The following is a 20,504-nucleotide window of genomic DNA, read 5'->3' on the forward strand; positions in this document are numbered from 1 at the left end:
CTGCACTCACCCAGGCAAGCGGGAGTATTCCATCACACTCCTGACTTCTGCCTTGTAGGTGGTGGACAGGCTTTGGGAGTCAGGAGGTGAGTTATTCGTCACAGGATTCCTAGCCTCTGACCTGCTCTTGTAGCCATAGTATTTATATGGCTAGTCCAGTTCAGTTTCTGGCTAATGGTAATTTTTTTTTATTCATTCATGGGATGTGGGTTTCGCTGGCTGGGCTGGCATTTATTGCCCATCCCTAGTTGCCCTTGAGAAGGTGATGGTGAGCTGCCTTCTTGAACCGCTGCAGTCCCTGGGGTGTAGGTACACCCACAGTGCTGTTAGGAAGGGAGTTCCAGGATTTTGACCCAGCGACAGTGAAGGAACAGCGATATATTTCCAAATCAGGATGGTGAGTGACTTGGAGGGGAACTTCCAGGTGGTGGTGTTCCCATCTATCTGCTGCCTTTGTCCTTCTAAATGGTAGTGGTCATGGGTTTGGAAGTTACTGTCGAAGGAGCCTTGGTGAATTCCTGCAATGCATCTTGTAGATGGTACACACTGTTGCTACTGTGCGTGGGTGTTGGAGGGAGTGAATGTTTGTGGATGCGGTGCTTCGTTGCACGATTCCTAGCCCTCTGACCTGCTCTTGTAACCACAGTATTTATATGGCTAGTCCAGTTCAGTTTCTGGTCAATGGTAACCCCCAGGATGTTGATAGTGGGGGATTCAGTGATGGTAATGCCATTGAACCACAAGGGACAATGGTTGGATTCTCTCTTGTTGGAGATGATAAATGCCTAAAATGTCTGACACTTGCGTGGCACGAATGTTACTTGCCACTTGTCATCCCTTGTCCAGGTCTTGCTGCATTTGGACATGGACTGCTTCAGTATCTGAGAAGTCACAAATGGTGCTGAACATTGTGCAAGCATCAGTGAACAGCCCACTTCTGACCCTATGATGGAAGGAAGGTCATTGATGAAGCAGCTGAAGATGGTTGGGCCAAGAACACTATCCTGAGGAACTCTGCGGTAATGTCCTGGAGCTGAAATGACTGACCTCCAACCAACCACAACCATCTTCCTTTGTGTGAGGTATGACTCCAACCTGCGGAGAGTTTTCTCCCTGATTCCCATTGATTCCAGTTTTGCTAGGGCTCATTGATGTCACACTCGGTCAAAGGTGGCATTGATGTCAAGAGCAGTCACTCTCATCTCACCTCGGTAGTTCAGCTCCTATGCCCATGTTTGAACCAGGGCTGTAGCAAGGTCAGGAGCTGAGTGGCCCTGGCGGAACCCAAACTGGATGTCAGTGAGCAGGTTATTGCTAAGCAAGTGCTGCTTGATAGCACTGTTGATGACCCTTTCCATTACTTTACTGACGATGGAGAGTAAACTGATGGGATGGTAATTGGCCGGGTTGGATTTGTCCTGCTTTTTGTGTGCAGAATATACCTGGGCAATTTTCCACTTTGCCGGGTAGATGCCAGTGTTGTAGCTGTACTGGAACAGCTTGGCTTGGGGCGCAGCAAGTTCTGGAGCACAAGTCTTCAGTATTATTGTCAGGGCCTAAAGCCTTTGTAGTATCCAGCACCTTCAACCATTTCTTGTTATCATGTGGAGTGAATGGAATTGGCTGAAGACTGGCATCTGTGATGCTGGGGACCACAGGAGGAGGCCGAGATGGATCATCCACTTGGCACTGCTGGCTGAAGATTGTTGTGAATGCTTCAGCCTTATCTTTTGCACTTATGTGCTGGGCTCCCCCATGATTGAGGATGGGGATATTTGTGGACCCTCCTCCTCCAGTGAGTTGTTTAATTGTCCACCACCATTCACGACAGGGTTTGACAGAACTGCAGAGCTTATTTATAATCTGTTGGTTGTGGAATCGCTTAGCTCTGTCTATCATTTGCTGCTTATGCTGTTCGGCGTGCAAGTAGTCCTGTGTTATAGCTTCACCAGGTTAACACCTCATTTTTAGATGTGCCTGGTGCTGCTCCTGGCATGCCCTCCTGCAGTTTTCATTGAACAGGGGTTGATTCCTTGGTTTGATGGTAATGGTAGAGTGGAGGATACGCCAGGCCATGAGGTTAAAAATTGTGGTTGAGTACAATTCTGCTGCTGCTGATGGTCCACAGCATCTTGTGGCTGCCCAGTCTTGAGCTGCTAGACTTATCCCACTTAGCTGGGTGGGAGTGCCGCACAACATGATGGAGGGTATCCTTAATGTGAATACTGGGCTTCGTCTCCACAAGGACTGTGCGGTGGTCACTCCTACCAATGCTATCATGGACAGAGGCTTCTGCGGCAGCCAGGGGGGTTGGTGAGGATGAGGTCAAGTATGTTTTTCCCTCTTGTTGGTTCCCTCACCAACTGCCGCAGACCCAGTCTCGGCCAGCTTGGTCACTCTGAGCCATTCTTGGTGATGGACATTGAAGTTCCCCATCCAAAGTACATTCTGTGCCCTTGCCACCCTCAGTGTTTCCTCCAAATGGTGTTCAACATGGAGGAGCACTGATTCATTGACTGAGGGTGGGGTTGGGGGCACATGGTAATCAGCAGGAGGTTTCATTGCCCATGTTTGACCTGATGCCATGAGACTTTATGGGGTCCGGAGGCCACTCTCAGGGCAGCTCCCTCCCGACTGTTGGGTCTGTATTGCCAGTGGAACAGGACATACCTAGGGATAGTAATGGTGGTGTCTTGGTGTGACTATGTCAGGCTGTTGCTTGACCACTCTGTGAGACAGCTCTCCCAATTTTGGCACTAGTCCCAGATTTGCAGGGTCAACGGGGCTGAGTTTGCCATTCTCATTTCCGGTGTCTAGGTTGATGCCGGGTGTCCATCCAGTTTCATTCCTTTTAGGCTTTTTAGCGGTTTGATACAACTGTGTGGGCCATTTCAAAGGCCAGTTAAGAGCATGGTCATCATTAGTCTTTTAATTATCAAATTCAAATTCCACCATCTGCTATTGGGGTGGAATTTGAACCCAGGTCCTCAGAGCATTACCCTGGGTCTCTGGATTTCTAGTCCAGTGACAATACCACTACGCCACCATCTCCCCTGTAAAATATAGCCCATATGTCAGTTAAAATCTAGTCCTAAGTTTTACCCAGTGAGTTGGCTGCTGGATAGGACTTTGGATTTTTTGGGTTAAAAAATACATGCTGGATCCTTGATTTGCACCTATTCATGGGCCCACCTGCCTACTTCTGGTGACTGCCTTAGACATGCAAAAAAAACACACGGGGACAATAATTGAGCAGGAACAGAACAGTATGTTTTCATGCTTTTAATTATGCACCTGACCTGTTGCTGACAGGTGGAATGGCTTAAAATAACCCTGCCCCCCTTCCAATATATAGCAACAAAAATGTAGTTCAAGCTTGCAACAAACTCACTATTGTCATTGGCTAAGTTATTCTCATTTAACCTTTTGCATGCTGGATGACAGCTTATTTCCCTTTCTTTTCCATATTTTTCCTTGTTACTCCTGAATTCCACAAATCATATTACAATCAAGAACAAGACCTCTGGCTAATTTTTCTCTTCCATCTCTAGTTTGTGGACACTGTCATATCACTGCAGTGCTCCAGCTGAGATCTGTGGAGCCAGCACAGTTCAAGGATCATACTAGAGGCTTCTCTGACCTGTGTAGCTCAGTTAGTACCACAGTAGCTGATGTTAGTACACACAGAGTCATCATGGGGAGGACAGGGAGAGGGTCGGAGAGTGGGTGCGTGTAGCACTCTGCCAAAAGGGGAAAAGGCTGAGAAAAGAAGAAATCACCACATTTGTAAATGTTACATATGAAATTATGCACTTTGAAGTATGTTGCAAACAGTAACATATTAATGTGTTGAGATATTAATAGACTCTGTGCTGTGTTTTGATCTATAATTATCAAGCAGTTTGCATTTATTGTGGTTTAAGGTATTGACAGATCTTGAACATCAGCACCAGTAATTATAGAAGATGTAGCAATTCAGATTTAAGTTATTCATTTCTCTAATCCAATCTATTTTATTGTATATTTTGCTATGAGTTTGCACATTTGCAAGGCCATGAGGAAAGGGTGAGGGAGTGACATTAGCTCAGTTGCTCTTGCAAAGAGCCAGCAATGACACAATGGGCTAAATGGCTTCCTCCTATAACCTTTCCAAGACACTATGAGCTGAATTTTATGTCCCGCATGCGTGCGCCGCTCAATCTGATCGGACGTAAAATTGCATGAAAAGATGTAGGACGAGCATCACGACGTCATCATACACTTGCACGATATCTCACTCGGCAGGCACGCGTAAAAGTTGGAAGCGCGCCCAACAATTAAGAGGGCAATTAAGCCCATTAACAGTGCAGTTGTCTCCGATTTTACGATGCTTGTCCAACCTTACAGCTAAATAGGCCAGGTGGCCTTTGCATTTTTCATCAAACCTCATCCAAGAGTGGGATGAAATTTCCATTATGAAATAAAATAAAAATAAATATCTGTGGACAGCACTTTTATCAGCTTTATTTTCAGGTGATTGATTGTGATGCATGGACATTTTTTTGCAGCTTCTTAAACCTTTATTTTAGCATTTTCAGGTCTGCAGCTCCTTGAGGCAGCTACCTGTCTTCAGGAAGCTTTCTCACAGTGCTCACCCACGGAAACGTCATCGTCTGCCCTCTTCCCGACCCCACCCTGCAGCGCTGAGCTTTTCAGTGCGCGTTTCACGCTGGCTGGCCGTTTATTGGTCGGCCAGTGTGAAATCGTGGTCGGGGGGTCGGTTTCCCGACCACTCCTGGGCCCGCCGATAGCGCGCGCCCGCCAAAGGTAAAATTCAGGCCTATGAGTAACTGGTTTATTGTGTGCCAATTCGGCAGGAACCTAATTTAAAACAACTTTACCTAAAGTATGTTTTCAATCAGGTTGATTGACATATAGTTTTAAACATCACAGAAGTTAGAATTGTTTTACAAGCCTGGGGAGAGGTGCCAGATGTTTCCCAAGGTACTAATAATGTTCAAGGAATCATCTCCAGTAACCTTTGGTGTGCTTGTTTTTCCATCCATGTTTGTTTATCTATGAATAAATAACTGTGACTAATAGACTACAGAGGTTTTCTAATGCTGGTTCAATTCAATAAAATGCAGATGTGTGCATACATTTCAATAAATAAATCAAGGAATGGCTCATTTCTTCAAAAGATTGTGATGTAATACAAAGAAAAGGTTTATATTTTAAGTATTTAATTTTGCAAATAGATAATGTAATATTGTGCCATTCATTACTGTATACATAATGAATTTCATATTTTAATCAATCTTTTTGGATTTTGTTATTGGATCAAATAATGGTATAGTGGTGTTTGTTGATAGTTACTGTGCTCTCAAAAAACTTATAACCTTGTAATTGGTTGGAAATAAATGTTAAGTGCGATATATATTGTTGTGGCCCATGTTAAAATCTCATGGTTCTGTATTCATACTTGTTTGTGATTAATGCATTGTACACATGGTTACACAGCATGTCCTCAATGTTTGAACTGTTCAGATAGGGTTACTCTGATGACACTTTGTGCATTAATCTGAATCAACTGTCTGTGATTTTCCATGATACATGTAGGTGTGATTCCTATTAAGAGAATGGTAAAATGTCAGACCGTGACCTCTTTGATTTGATTCATCTCCCAATCAGTTATTTATTTAAAGAAAGATGTAAATGCGTTAGAAGCAGTTCAGGGAAGGTTTACTAGGCTAAAACCAGGAATGGGCAAGTCGTCTTGTGAGGAAGGGCTGCACAGGTTGGGCTTGTATCCACTGGAATTTAGAAGAGTAAGAAGCGACATAATTGAAACCTTTAAGATCCTGAAGTGCCTTAGCAGGGTGGATGTGGAGAGGATATTTCCTCTGTGTGAGAATCTAGAACTAGGGTTCACTGTTTAAAAATAAGGGGTTGCTCATTTAAGACAGAGATGAGGAGGAATTTTTTTCTCTCAGAGCGTTGTGAGTCTTTGGAACTCTCTTCCTCAAAAGGCGGTGGAAGCAGAGTCTTTGGACATTTTTAAGGCAGAGCTAGATAGATTCCTGATTAACAAAAGGGGTGAAAGGTTATTGGGGGTAGACAGGAATGTGGGGTTGAGATTACATTCAGATCAGTCATGATCTTATTGAATGGTGGAGCAGGCTCAAGGGGCCGAGTGGCCCTCTCCTGCTCCTAATTCGTATTACGTATATGTCACAGTGTATATGTCTATATCATCAGTCGGACAGCCTGGAGTGCTAAAAAAGAAGAAAATGGTCTTTGTTAATTAATATTGTAATTCTTAATCATGTTAACAAGTGGATTTTGTTTTTACATAATATGGATTTTAATGTTAAACAGGTGTTTGAGGAACTAGAACAGGGGAAGAAATTATTGGCGGTTATCCAGAACAAATAATAAGAAAGTAAACTCTGTATAGTATTGAAAAGCTCTGCATTGATTAGAAATGAGAAGATCATTTTCAGCACAGGAGTGAAGCCAGATTGTAATGTTTCATTTACTTTACAAGTTGCCTCCAATGACCATTAGAAGCAACCCTGTAAAGTAAGTAAATTGATAACCATGTTGTCAGAGGCATCAAAATTCTCTTTGAAAGGAGGTTTTTGATCTTTGGGCACTAGCGATGGAAACTATAAATATCTGCAGATGGTGCATGAACATTATGATTCCTCAGTAATGTTGTTATCTGAAGCATGTGCTTATATCAGCAGACGACCAGGAACATAGGGCGGAATTGTCCCAGATTTGCACTAAGTGCGGTAATGAGTAGGGAAAATGACGTTATACCCACCGGCCAATTAGCGGCTTCTCTCGCTGTATCGTCCCAAACCCGCCACATTAATTATGCATTCCTGGGAAACACACATTTCGATGGCGGCAAGCTCTCATTCGCCTGCCACGCTATCTCCTCGCCACTTCATTACGCCGGGCGCCATATTTAAAGTGCAACTGCACGCACACCCCTCAGTGCTTCCAGCCCAGGACTGCCACACAAAAGACAGGATGGCGCCGAAAGGCACCCCAGTTTAGTGATGAGTCCCTCGAGCACCTTTTGGAAGCAGTGGGGGCCCACCGTAATGTCTTCCACTCCCGCTCTGGCTGCAGGAGGGGCAGCGGCATCACCATTCTGGCTTGGGAGGTGGTGGCAGTGGTGGTCAGCACTAATGTCCTGCAAAAGAGGACAGCCATCCAGTGCCGCAAGAGGATGAATGGTCTCCTCCGTTCCGCCAGGGTAAGTCACTCTTATCATCATTCTGAACTCTCACACTTTCAAACCCATCACACATCCACAGGGAACTCACTCACTGCCCGTTCAAGGGACATCAAGGCTCTCTCACGCACAACTTCATTGTCCTCATCCCATCCATGGGACCACTCACCGCCCACACATGCCAGGCATGCTTATCATCTTATCTGGCAGGCATCCTGCTTACTCTCTATTCATGCAGGACAAGCTGCCATACAACAAGAGGGAGAGGTGGAGGAAAGCCTGAAATCAAGATTCTCATGGACTTTGAAAATAGAGCCATTCAGCTGGCTGGGGAGGATCTGAACCGTTCCTCTGCTGACGGCGGTGCTCTACCAAGTAAGAATACAGCAGTGCAACATCCATCAGACAACCATGCTGTGAGTGATGTGTCCTGTTTCACAGACAATTACCATATCCTAAATCATGTCTCCTTGCTTTCCCAGGCACATCTGGGAAACAGCCAACGGAGTCCATAACCCAGGACCTTGACTCAAACCCTGAAGAAACCACAGAAGATGAATCTGAAGGCACCCTCATTGAAGACCTGTCACAGTGCACACCCATACCCTCCACCAGTGCAGAGACATGCACCTCGGTGGGACCTAACTTTAGAGTAGCCTCGGGATCAAAATCTAGTGAACCACAGCAGGCGGCAGCAGGGCCTTCCCAGGTCCCCGGCACTCGGAGGACTGCTGGAGGCCATAAATTTGCTGAGTCTGAATCAGATGATGAGCCTCTGTACTCGGTCATGTCTTAGTTGCTGGAGCTGCAAAGGCAACATCAGGAAGGGATGTCCGCTGCACTCCTCAGATTGCAAGGCACAATGGAGGAGTCCGTCCGCCTTCAGGCTGAGGTGATAGTGCCAGCATGCCAATGCACCGAGGTCAACATTGGTAAGATGGGGCCGCCATGAAGACCTAGGTCCAGGACATCACTCCTGCACTGCTGCACGGGCTGAACTCCATCTCTGACACCATAGTTGGCCGCCAACAGTGTGTACGCAAGAGGGGTGTGGGGCAGCTCAATCTCACTCCAGCTAACCTTGCTCCTCAAGGAATCAGCCAGGGGTCCTTGGGCACCCATAGGGACGAGGATCAGCAGGTGCACACCCCAATGTCATCCACAGGTGACTCCGGAAGTGTCTAGCCCAACCAAATTGCCTCTTCCTGTTACCCCAGCAGCTCTAGCTCCACAGGCCAAGGATGATGCCATTGTCACAGAGCAAGACCCCAAAAGCTGGCCGGGTCCCTCCAGGTCTCAGCTCTCCAAAGGAAGCCCGCCAAGGTCATCACCGACAGGCTGAAGCAGTCAGCAGGCTGCTTCCATCTCCGCTGTGGGTGTAGCAGCAGGGTTAGGAAAGTTAAGAAGACGTGGTTGTACAGCCTGGGCATGAGTGTTCATCACTTGTACATAATGTTCACTCTTCTAAATAAACTCTCAACAATGTCTCCCTGTCTATGGCTCCTTGTTCAGATGAGCAGTATTGCAGTGTTCGTGTCACTCAGATGTGAAACCTTTCTGCACAAGCTAAAGGCAGGTGTCTCAGTCTAGGGCCTCTTCCTGTGCTTTGTGCAGCCTTCTGACCAAAGTGATGGTCCAGCCTCACACTCCCTGGACACATCAGCGATGCCTGCCCTTTGATGGTGCTTGTCATTGCTGCCAGAATGTTGTGGGCAGGCATCACTGAGTTCCATCATTCTCTCTGTGCGCTCTCAGCCCCTTTAAGTTGGGTCTGGCACCCATCTCTTCAGCATTTGTGACCAGTGACGCTGTGCTCCTGAAGGGGCCAGGTGCTGAAGGCAGACAAAGGATCAGATGCTTTTAAAGTTTCATGGCTGCATCTCTATGATATGACCCCCATCACAGAGTGCCAACGAGCTGCCCTCAGCCGGACAGGAGTCAGACATTATCAGAGGCAATGCGAAGATCTATGGAGTGTCCTCACTGCATGTCATCATCATCCTCCTGCAATCGAGTGACTATTAGGGCCTCCACAGCATCTCCATGACAGGAGCGTTATCACAGAGGGCATGTGCTCTGCCATAGCCAGACTGGAGTCAAACATTCATAGATGCAATGTGAGGATCCATGGTGTCCCCTCACTGCATGTCGTCATCATCCTCCACAAATCTAGCATCTATGAGGGTCTCCTGAGCATGCCTGCCTTGTCTGGCCAGTGCGAGGACCTCATCACCATCGACGTCCTCCTCAATGGAGGAAACCTGCAGCTCTTCCATCTCCTCCTCAGGCAGCTCTTCTCCTTGTTGCAGCTCCAGGTTGTTAAGCGCGCAGAAGGCGACAATGATGCATGACACCCTCTGTGGACTATATTGCAGGGCTCCACCACCCTGGTCAGGCACCGGAACCTCATTTTCAGCATCCCAATGGGCTGCTCCACCAAGTTGCGAATTGTAGCATGAGCCTCGTTATACCTTCGCTCTGCTGCACTCTGAGGCCGCCACATGGGTGTCATCAGCCATGTCCTCTGCGAGTAGCCCTTGTCTCTGAGGAGCCATCGCTGCAGCCTCTATGGACCCTGGAAGATGTCAGGGATCTGTGACCGACTGAGAATGTAGGAGTTGTGGACGCTACCTGGAAACCATGCACAGACCTGCAGGATATGTTTGTAGTGGTTGCACACCAGCTGCACATGCAGTGAATGAAATCCCTTGCGGTTGACATAGTTGACTGCTTGTTGTGATGGAGATCTGAGCACCATATGAGTGCAGTTGATCACATCCTGCACCTGTGGGGAAACTCGAGATCTGGGCAAATCCAATCGATCTTGAATCCTGGCTCTCCTGGTCCAGGGTGAAATGCACAAAGTTGTGTGCCCTCGCAAAGATGGCATCCATGACCTTGTGGGTGCACTTGTGGGTGAAGGCTTGCGATATCCCATAGAGGTCATTTGTGGAACCCTGAAAGGAGCCACTGGCATAGAAATTAAGCACTGCTGTCACTTTCATGGCCACTATCATTGGATGCCCTTCATGTCCTTGTGGCGCCAAATCCTGCAGTAGCTGGCAGATGTGACTGACCAATTCCCTAGACACGCACAGTCTTCGGTGACACCAGTTGTTGGTCATCTGCAGGAACGAAAGGCAGCATCTATAGGCCCTGAGTCTAGCTAGGCCAGACCAGTGAAGGCTTGCTTTGGCTCTTTGGTGGCGTGTGCGAGAGCCCCAACCGCCCCTTCTTCTTGAGGGTGCTGCTCCTCTCTCTGTGCAGCCAGGCATCTCTGTCTCTTCTCTGTCGTCTTCACTCTCTGTATGCCACCAGGCATACAGTTAGTTCACCAGGCTCCATGCTCCTGATGTACTCCTCCTGCAGGATGAAAGAGGTAAATGCATGGGTTAGTTTGGATGTGCTAAGAACCTCTCTTGGTTAAGTCTGAAAGCCCATTAACACATCCTGGAGAGTGCTGGCCACCATTTGGATGGCCAGAGATTAGTCCACTGTATGGCTGTCCGAAACCCCACCCACCTCCACCTGACTGATTGGTGGCAGCTTTGCCCATTGGACTGCATGCTATGCTCTCAGCTCAGGCATTCTCCTAACCTGTGCTACAAGGCTACACTATTAACTTGAACCATGGGGGAGACTAGACCAAACTGGTATGATGACATTGCAAGGGGCTGTGAGCACCTCCACCAGTGACTGCTCCATGGCCGGCTTTAGCAAGGAGATTGTACAACCTGTCCAGTCATCCAACTGTTCTGCAGCCCACTAAAATGCTCATTAGTTTGCAGTCTGTGACCGAGGGGTGAAAAGCTCTAGAGCACTTGGTGGCACTTTCATGCCTCTGCATTGCTTGAGTGGACAGATAAGCTAGACTCCACGCATGTCAATGTGTCTGTGTCTGAACTATCTCAGCTGCTGAGGAATGGTCACTTTATACAAGGTTTCCCTGATGTGTGGCTGCTTCCCTAACCCACCCCCCCCAATGCCACACGTGTTTGTGCACGATCTTCAACTGCAGGGCAGCCCTTGCCTGCCCCCCTCCAACATGCCTCAACCACAGGGTAGCTCTTGCCCCCCTACCTCCAATACACCTTAAACTGCATGGCAGTCCTTGCCCCCACCCGCAAGTCACCTCCACTGCAGGGCAGCCCTTGCCCCCCCACCCCCGCAACACTTCTCAACTGCAGGATAGCCCTTGCTCCCCCCACCCCATCGCCTAAACTGCAGGGCATAGGGTCAGTATTTAAAAGAAGTATGCTATCTGAGTACACTGTAGCCTATCCGGTTCAAGAATCTATTGTTTGGAAACACCATTTGTGTGGAATTTTTTCAGCAGATCCAAGCAACTCATCGCGTCGTTTTAGTGCAGTACGTTGGGAGTCGAAACATGGAACATACAGTATTTGGATGAATAAAACAGTTTTAATTGCTGTTTTATAATACTGTTTTACCACTATTTTATGCTTCAAGTAAATATTTATATCTACGACATTTCCTAGTTCACACACTTGTGGTTAGGCACTCTAACCTAATTCTAAAATCCAGAAAATTCCGAAATCCAGAAATGACTTGGTTCTAAGCAGAGGTTACAGTATCCATTAGGGAGGGTATCAAAGACTCTGGAAGGTTTGCCAATGGCTATGGAGGAGTCCACTGTCTGCAGATATGCATTATTACTTAGTGTAAATGCAGTCTACCATGAACTCCAGTGACATTGGAATCTGAGATTAGAGAGAAACAGGTTCTTTACATAGTGGAAGAATCTTTTGTGAATAATCATACGATGGCCCTGGGTTCCAATATTCGAGGGTCTGATCTATTCAGCTTCAATATGCTGAAGGATTGGATAGAAAGGTTGGTGTGCCAGGGTCTGTATGGGCAGCTGTGTGGGTAGAATGTGTTAAAGATGGATAAGTGTCAGTCTTGTAGTAGTCTGACCTCCAAGTCAGAAAGTCAAGAGTTCAAGCCTTGGTCCAGAGACTTTTACACATAATCTGTGCTGAGATTGCCATGCAGTACTGAGGGAGTGCTGTACTCTTGGAGGTGCTGTCTTCAGATGAGGTCCAAACCTGTCAGATGGGGCATAAAATATACCTTATTTCTCTTTCTCTTTCCTGGGTTTTGAACATACTGTATATCTCTCATAGAACCATAGAAAAGTTACAGAACAGAAAGAGGCCATTCAGCCCATTATGTCTGTGCTGGTTGAAAAATAAAAAAAATAAAAAACTAGCTGCCCATTCTAACCCCACCTTCCAGCACCTGGTCTATAGCCTTGCAGATTACAGTACTTCAGGTGCAGATCCAGGTATCTTTTAAATGAGTTGAGGGTTTCTGCCTCCATCACCAAACCAGGCAGCGAATTCCAGACACCCATCACCCTCTGGGTAAAGGAATTTTTCCACATGTCCTTTCTAATCGTTCTACAAATCACCTTAAATCTATGCCCCCTAGTAATTGACCTCTCCGCTAAGGGAAACAGGGCATTCCTGTCTACTCTGTCTCGGCCCCTCATAATCTTGTACACCTCAAATAAGTCACTTTTCAGCCTCCTCTATTCTAAGGAAAACAACCCCAGCCTATTGAATCTTTCCTCATAGCTGTAATTTTCAAGCCCTGGCAACATTCTTGTAAATCTCCTTTGTACTCTCTCAAGTATAATTTTGTCCTTCCTGTAATGTGGTGACCAGAACTATGCACAACATTCCAGCTGTGGCCTAACCAGCATTTTATACAGTTCCAGCATTACATGCCTGCTCGTGTTCTATAACTCATCCAATCAAGGAAAGCATTCCGTATGCTTTCTTTACCACCTTATCCACCTGTCCTGCCACCTTCAAGGACCAGTGGACACACTCTCCAAGGTCTCTCACTTCCTCTACCCCTCCCAATATCCTCCTGTTTATTGTGTATTCCCCAGATTTGTTTGCCCTCCCCAAATGCATTACCTCACACTTCTCTGGATTGAATTCCATTTGCTACTCCTCTGCCCACTCAGCCAAACAATCGATATCTTTCTGGAGTCGACAGCTATCCTTTCCACAATCAACTACATGGCCAATTTTTGTGTCATCTGCAAATTTCCCAATCATGCCTCCCACATTTAAGTCCAAATCATTAATGTATCAAACAAACAATAAGGGACCCAAGACTGAACCCTGTGGGATGCCACTAGAAACCGTTTTCCATTCATAAAAACATCCTTTCATCTTTTTCTCTCCCTCTTCCAAGTAACAAGAGAGTAATGTCTCATTTGATTATAATATTCAAATTTTTCTGTGTTGTTAAAAATCATTAACAGAAGTCTCAAACAAAAGTGACAAAAATAATACTGCAAAATGCAACTGTTACAAACCAAAATTTAAATTCAAACCTTGTATATGTTCCAAATAAAGTTAGTTGGTCCCTCTTTTAATATTAGCTTCCTGTCAGTTCAGCCAGTTCTTTATGCACAAACTGAACCCATAGCATGTTTCTGTGCAGGAGTTGAGGAATTGTACATTGATTTCCATGCACTGGTTTCCATGACATTACCATATATGAATATAAAAGATTGAAGCTCTCAGTTTTTGCTGACCAAAGAGTCAAGCCTGCTAACAAATGTTTTTTGTTTATTTTTTTTTGTTTTTTCCAATAATTTATATAGATTTTTCTTTTCCCACCTATTTCCATTATTTTTAATGTATTCCACCGATCATTTATCTATACCTTTTATGTCCTTTTGGTCTTATTTCACCCCACCCCCACTAGAGCTATCTGTACCTTGCTTGTCCTGCTATCCATTCTTAATTAGCACATTCTTTTAGATAATATCACAACCTTCAACACCTCTTTGTTCTTTTGTCTGTGACATATTTTGGTTATCACCTCCTATCACTGCTTGCTTGTCCCAACAACCAGCACCCCCCTTCTCCCCCCACTTCCCCCCCACCCTGAAACCAGCTTATATTTCACCCCTCTCCTATTTTTACTTAGTTCTGTTGAAGGGTCATGAGGACTCGAAACGTCAACTGTACTCTTCTCCGCCGAGGCTGCCAGACCTGCTGAGTTTTTCCAGGTATTTTTTATTTTCTATTTTGGATTTCCAGCATCCGCAGTTTTTTGTTTTTATCTCTGTGTTTAATTGACTACCACTTCTCTTCAAGAAATGCCTACCTTGAAGAAGTTTTGTTCTACTCTCCGTCAGGATTTTCATATCTCTCTTCTGCCTTGTTCACCTTCATTGCTTTCGATTTCTCTCCTGGTGTTTGACAAGGTGTTTACTAAAACCCGCTTTCACAGCCATATTTCCTTTCTCAGTGACTGTCTCCATCTCTGACTTACCCCACGTGGATTTCAACTGAAATTCCATCCCTCTTGTTTCGAACCCACCCAGGATTACAAATATCTCCAGGACATACAACGTTCCTCGGATTGCTGTTCCCGTCGTATTCTAAGATCCACACTCAGTGCCATGCGCCGCCATATGAACACACTCGACCTCTCCCTCCAGCAGCACCGCCGCACCCTTTTCCAAAGCTGCACGTGCCCCCAGTTTAATTTTATTCTTCGTCTCATCCGACGCCTCAACAAGAAACTTTTTCTCTTTCTCTCGAGTGCTAAGGAACGCAAGCTCCAACAACTCATCGACACCAACAACCATCCAGGGCCCTCCACCCCTGCCTGTCCCTCTGTCCCCACCCCATCTTCCAATCCCAGCCCCGGCCGGGTATTCACTATACGCCCTGACCTTCCCCTCTCCGACGCTGAATGTTCAGTGCTCAGCAAAGGACTTAGTTTCATACCCTTACACCCTCATCTCAATGAATTTCGGGTTTGGCACGATGCTGAATTCTTCTTCCACCGCCTTCGTCTCCGTGCTCACTTCTTTGGGCAGGAATCCTCTCCCCGTTCAACGGATCCTTTTACCCACCTCCAATATTCTCCCTCCACCTGGACCCCTCCCTCTGGATTCTTACCTTCTCTTGATCTTTTCATTGAGAACTGTCGGCGTGACATTAGTCGTCTCAATTTCTCTGCTCCTCTCACCCATTCTAACCTGTCTCTCTCTGAACTTACTGCACTCCGTTCTCTCAGGTCCAACCCTAACATTGTCATCAAACCCACTGACAAGGGTGGTGCTGTTGTTGTCAGGTGCACTGACCTCTACCTCGCGGAGGCTGAGCGTCAACTCGCAGACACTTCCTCCTACCTCTCCCTGGACCATGACCCCACCACTGAACATCAAGCCATTGTTTCCAGGACTGTCACTGACCTCATCTCCTCTGGAGATCTTCCTTCCACAGCTTCCAACCTGATAGTCGCCCAACCTCAGACGGCCCGCTTCTACCTCCTACCCAAAATCCACAAACAGGACTGTCCCGGCAGACCGATCGTGTCAGCCTGTTCCTGCCCCACGGAACTCATTTCTCGCTATCTTGACTCCCTTCTCTCTCCCCTTGTCCAGTCCCTTCCCACCTACATCCGTGATTCCTCTGACACCTTACGTCACATCAACAATTTCCAGTTCCCTGGCCCCAACTGCCTCCTCTTCACCATGGACGTCCAATCCCTCTACACCTCCATCTCCCACCGGGATGGTCTGAGGGCTCTCAGCTTCTTCCTCGAACAGAGGCCCGAACAATCCCAATCCACCACCACTCTCCTCCATCTGGCTGAACTTGTTCTCACACTAAACAATTTCTCCTTTAACTCCTCTCACTTCCTCCAAATAAAAGGTGTGGCTATGGGTACCCGCATGGGCCCCAGCTATGCCTGTCTCTTTATGGGGTATGTGGATCATTCCTTGTTCCAGTCCTACTCTGGCCCCCTCCCACAACTCTTTCTCCGGTACATCGATGATTACTTCGGTGCTGCTTCATGCTCTCGTCGGGACCTGGAAAAATTTATTAATTTTGCTTCCAATCTCCACCCCTCCATCATTTTCACATGGTCCATCTCTGACACTTTTCTTCCCTTCCTTGACCTCTCTGTCTCAATTTCTGGTGATAGACTGTCCACCAATATCCATTACAAGCCTACCGACTCCCACAGTTACCTCAACTACAGCTCCCCACACCCCGCATCCTGTAAGGACTTCATCCCATTCTCTCAGTTCCTTCGCCTCCATCGCATCTGTTCTGATGATGCTACCTTCAAAAACAGTTCCTCTGACATGTCCTCCTCCTTCCTTAACTGAGGTTTTCCACCCACGGTCGTTGACAGGGCCCTCAACCGTGTCCCACCCATCTCCCGCGCATCCGCCCTCACGCCTTCTCCTCCCTCCCAGAAACATGATAGGGTCCCCCTTGTCCTCACTTATCACCCCAACAGCCTCCGCATTCAAAGGATCATCCTCCGCCATTTCCGCCAACTCCAGCATGATGCCACCACCAAACACATCTTCCCTTCACCCCCCCTGGTGGCATTCCGTAGGGATTGTTCCCTCCGTGACACCCTGGTCCACTCCTCCATCACCCCCTACTCCTCAACCCCCTCTGACGGCACCTCCCCATGTGAACGCAAGATATGCAACACCTGCCCCTTCACTTCCTCTCTCCTCACCATCCAAGGGCCCAAACACTCCTTTCAAATGAAGCAGCATTTCACTTGCAGTAGACTCAGTTGAAGGAAATGCATGCGTTGCTCCCAATGCGGTTTCCTCTACATTGGAGAGACCAAACGCAGACTGGGTGACCGCTTTGCAGAACACCTTTGGTCTGTCCGCAAGCATCACCCAGACCTCCCTGTCGCTTGCCATTTTAACACTCCACCCTGCTCTCTTGCCCATATGTCTGTCCTTGGCTTGCTGCATTGTTCCAGTGAAGCTCAACGCAAACTGGAGGAACAGCACTTCATCTTCCGACTAGGCACTTTACAGCCTTCCGGACTGAATATTGAGTTCAACAATTTTAGATCTTAAACTCCCTCCTCCATCCCCACCCCCTTTCCGTTTCTTCCCCCTCCTTTTTGTTTTTTTCCAATAATTTATATTGATTTTTCTTTTCCCACCTATTTCCATTATTTTTAATGTATTCCACCGATCCTTTATCTATACCTTTTATGCCCTTTCAGTCTTATTTCACCCCACCCCCATTAGAGCTATCTGTACCTTGCTTGTCCTGCTATCCATTCTTAATTAGCACATTCTTTTAGATAATATCACCCCCTTCAACACCTCTTTGTTCTTTTGTCTGTGACATCTTTTGGTTATCTCCTCCTATCACTGCTTGCTTGTCCTAACAACCACCCCCCCTTCTCTCTCCCCCCTCTCCCCCCTTAAACCAGCTTATATTTCACCCCTCTCATATTTTTACTTAGTTCTGTTGAAGGGTCATGAGGACTCGAAACGTCAACTGTACTCTTCTCCGCCGATGCTGCCAGACCTGCTGAGTTTTTCCAGGTATTTTTTATTTTTTGTTTTGAATTTCCAGCATCCGCAGTTTTTTGTTTTTATCTCTGCTAACAAATGAAGTTTGACCACTTGACTGACACTGGTGCCTCAGTAACAAAAGGTGACACCTTCAGGAGAGGAGAAGTGGAAAAGGAATGAATAAAAAAAACATGGCATTGAATTTATACCAATACTGACATCAGCTTTACATCAAACTGATAACATCAGCAGCACAAGTTAATTCTTTTGGTTGTACCCACATAGACTGAGAGAATTACATTAATTGGTATCATGCAAAGTCAATGACATGCCAAATTGATTATTGCAGTTTATTGTTCTAAACTATTTTCTTTAGAGTACAGTTAATAAAACAAAATGCAAATAGGATGCATTTACAACACTAATATCCCAACACATGGAAGACAATGAGGAAAAGGTAACATGCCACTTGTTAAAAATAAGAAGTAGAAACATAGGTTACAAGTGTACTTTTCAACCCCATTTCACAGAAGTTTTCCCCATGGATAATCTCCACCCATGTTAGTTGAGTCAACAACTATGAATTGCGTGGGAATCATCCAGTGTTTCTCACCCTTTAGTTTTCCTTCCTTTCCTGTACCCTTGTGAAGTAGCACTGAGTATGATTGGTGTCTTTTGCTAGACAATTTGTCAAAGATCACAGGAACTTGGTGCATAGGTATTTGTCAGTGTGATTTCACATCCTCTTACTTTGTAGCATAGCTTAGCACATAAGCATAGATGTACTGTGTTGGCTCAATTGTATTTATTACGTGAAATCAAATTGATGTTCAGTAACCTTAATGCTGTCATGTTCAGAGTGTTTTTGATATTAGTAATGATGCGAGGGAAGGAAACATTGAATCTGATTCAACAATTGTGTTCAACACTGACTCACTCAAGATGATCCATAGGGCTGTATTCCTTTGCTGACTAATTTGCATGGTTAGATGGAAGTATTCCCTGATATATTTATGGGAGTATGTTATCTTAGAAATGCATTTGTTTATTATAAATACTTTGCAGAATCTTAAAAAAATACTTTTAATAAAAAGGTCACTTATGGTATACTAAGTATAGGAGAAATGTTTTTTTTAAACACTCTTTGGGAGCCATGCAAAAAGCTAGTTATAGTGAAGGGTAGACATACTAAATATAGAATAATTCAATAATCTATTTTCTTTAGAACTGTTAATAAAACAAAATCCCATTAGAAACATTTACAAACTGATATTCCAGTGCATAGAAGACAATGAGGAAAAGTGGGCATGTCACTTGTGAAAAGAAAAGTTGAAACATAAGCTTTTCTTTCAGCTAAGGAGCAATACAGAAATAGAGCAGCATCAAAAGCTTCATGCATTAAACATGTTATAGGAAATTATATATTGCATTTGATATCTATATATCGAAGTTTGCAGGATCCCTTGGGTACCCATTGCCACGTATTTTCACTGTATAGCCTTTGGAGTACTAAAAATATTACTAGTTCAAGCTACTTGAAAATAAAACTAAAGAAATGAATTATAAGTAGCTTCAGGAAGAACCTGGGTTCTACAATGTGAAGTAAACCAATTCACATTATACTGTAAAATTAATCAGTTATTTAAAATAAGGAGTTATCTGTAATTATCTAAGTCTGTGGCAAATGTTAGTAGTTCATGCACAACTAATACAAATTAAACCATAGAAACATATCACAATACTACAAACATTTGGTATGTAATATCTTAAGTGTGAATGCTATATTGAGTTAAAAGCAAATTCAAAATCAGCATGAAAGGTCAGATGTGCTTTAGACATTCTATGCGAAGCAGATTTAAATCTGTTTGCAATTACATTTACTGGTGTCTCACAGTCTGCTTTAGTTATCTTTCAGCATTTTTTCCATAGCTCCATAAAAAGCAATTTTTATGCTTTTCAACAAGTCAGTATGAAGTGCACAGATTATCCTACCAATTCTGCAAAACATGTTCTCTTCCATCTACATAGTGACTGTTCCTTCTAATTTCTGTTGTCAGTTAGTTGTAGCGTTGGCACGTACTACGATGGCGAACAGGAGAAGTGTAATTTATGTCCTGCTGGCACATATCAGGATGAAGAAGGACAGCTTTCGTGTGAGCCCTGCCCAAACTCTGAGAACCAAGGGAGCCAAAGGTCAACTGGTGCACGTAATGTTTCAGAATGTGGAGGTGAGACATTTTGACAAGCCAATACAAATGGAATAGTGATAAGACTGTACAATTAAAATGCTGGAAATGCAATCTCTTGGTTTCTGAATGACACCAACTTATATATAATGGCACTTTTAATGTAATAAAATATTCCAAGGCTATTTACAGGAGCATTATAAAGCAAAATTAGTCACTGGGAGGATGGCCAAAAGCTTGGTCAAAGAAGTAGGTTTTAAAGTGTCTTTAATGAAAGACAAATGGAGAGGTGGAGAGGTTTAGACAGGGAGTTCCTGAGCAGCTGAAGTCATGGCCACCAATGGTGAAGTAATTAAAATTGGGATGCTCAAGAAGCCAGAATTAGATGAGCGCAGATATCTCAGAGGTTCTGGGGCTGGAAAAGGCTACAGATTTAAGGAAGGGCTAGTCTATGAAAGGATTTGAAAACAAGGATGACAATTTAAAATTGACTCATTGCTTGGCTGGAAGCCAATGTATAGGTCAGTGACCAAAAGGTTGAAACAGGTGAATGGGACTTGGTACCAGAGAGGACATAGGAAGCAGAGTTTTAGATGACCTCAAATTTATGGAGGGTTGAATATGGAGGACCAGCCAGAAGTGCCTTTGAATAATCATGTCTAGAGGTAATAAGGGCAGGAATGAGGGTTACAACAGCAGCTGAGCTGAGGCAGGAGTGGAGTCAGGTGATATTATGGTG

The 20,504-nt window shown here is 45.3% G+C and overlaps 1 protein-coding gene across 1 annotated transcript in view; it reads left to right on the forward strand.

Annotated features, from left to right (window-relative positions):
* Positions 1 to 20,504, forward strand: part of scube2 (signal peptide, CUB domain, EGF-like 2) — a 236,471-nt gene that overhangs the window by 141,429 nt on the left and 74,538 nt on the right. Inside the window, exon 18 of the mRNA XM_078547869.1 lies at positions 19,637 to 19,807. Coding sequence (XP_078403995.1) covers positions 19,637 to 19,807 — 171 coding nt within the window. The remainder of the gene's footprint in view (positions 1 to 19,636; positions 19,808 to 20,504) is intronic.

This window comes from Cetorhinus maximus, chromosome 9, assembly GCF_964194155.1.
Source record: "Cetorhinus maximus chromosome 9, sCetMax3.hap1.1, whole genome shotgun sequence".
Taxonomy (NCBI): domain Eukaryota; kingdom Metazoa; phylum Chordata; class Chondrichthyes; order Lamniformes; family Cetorhinidae; genus Cetorhinus; species Cetorhinus maximus.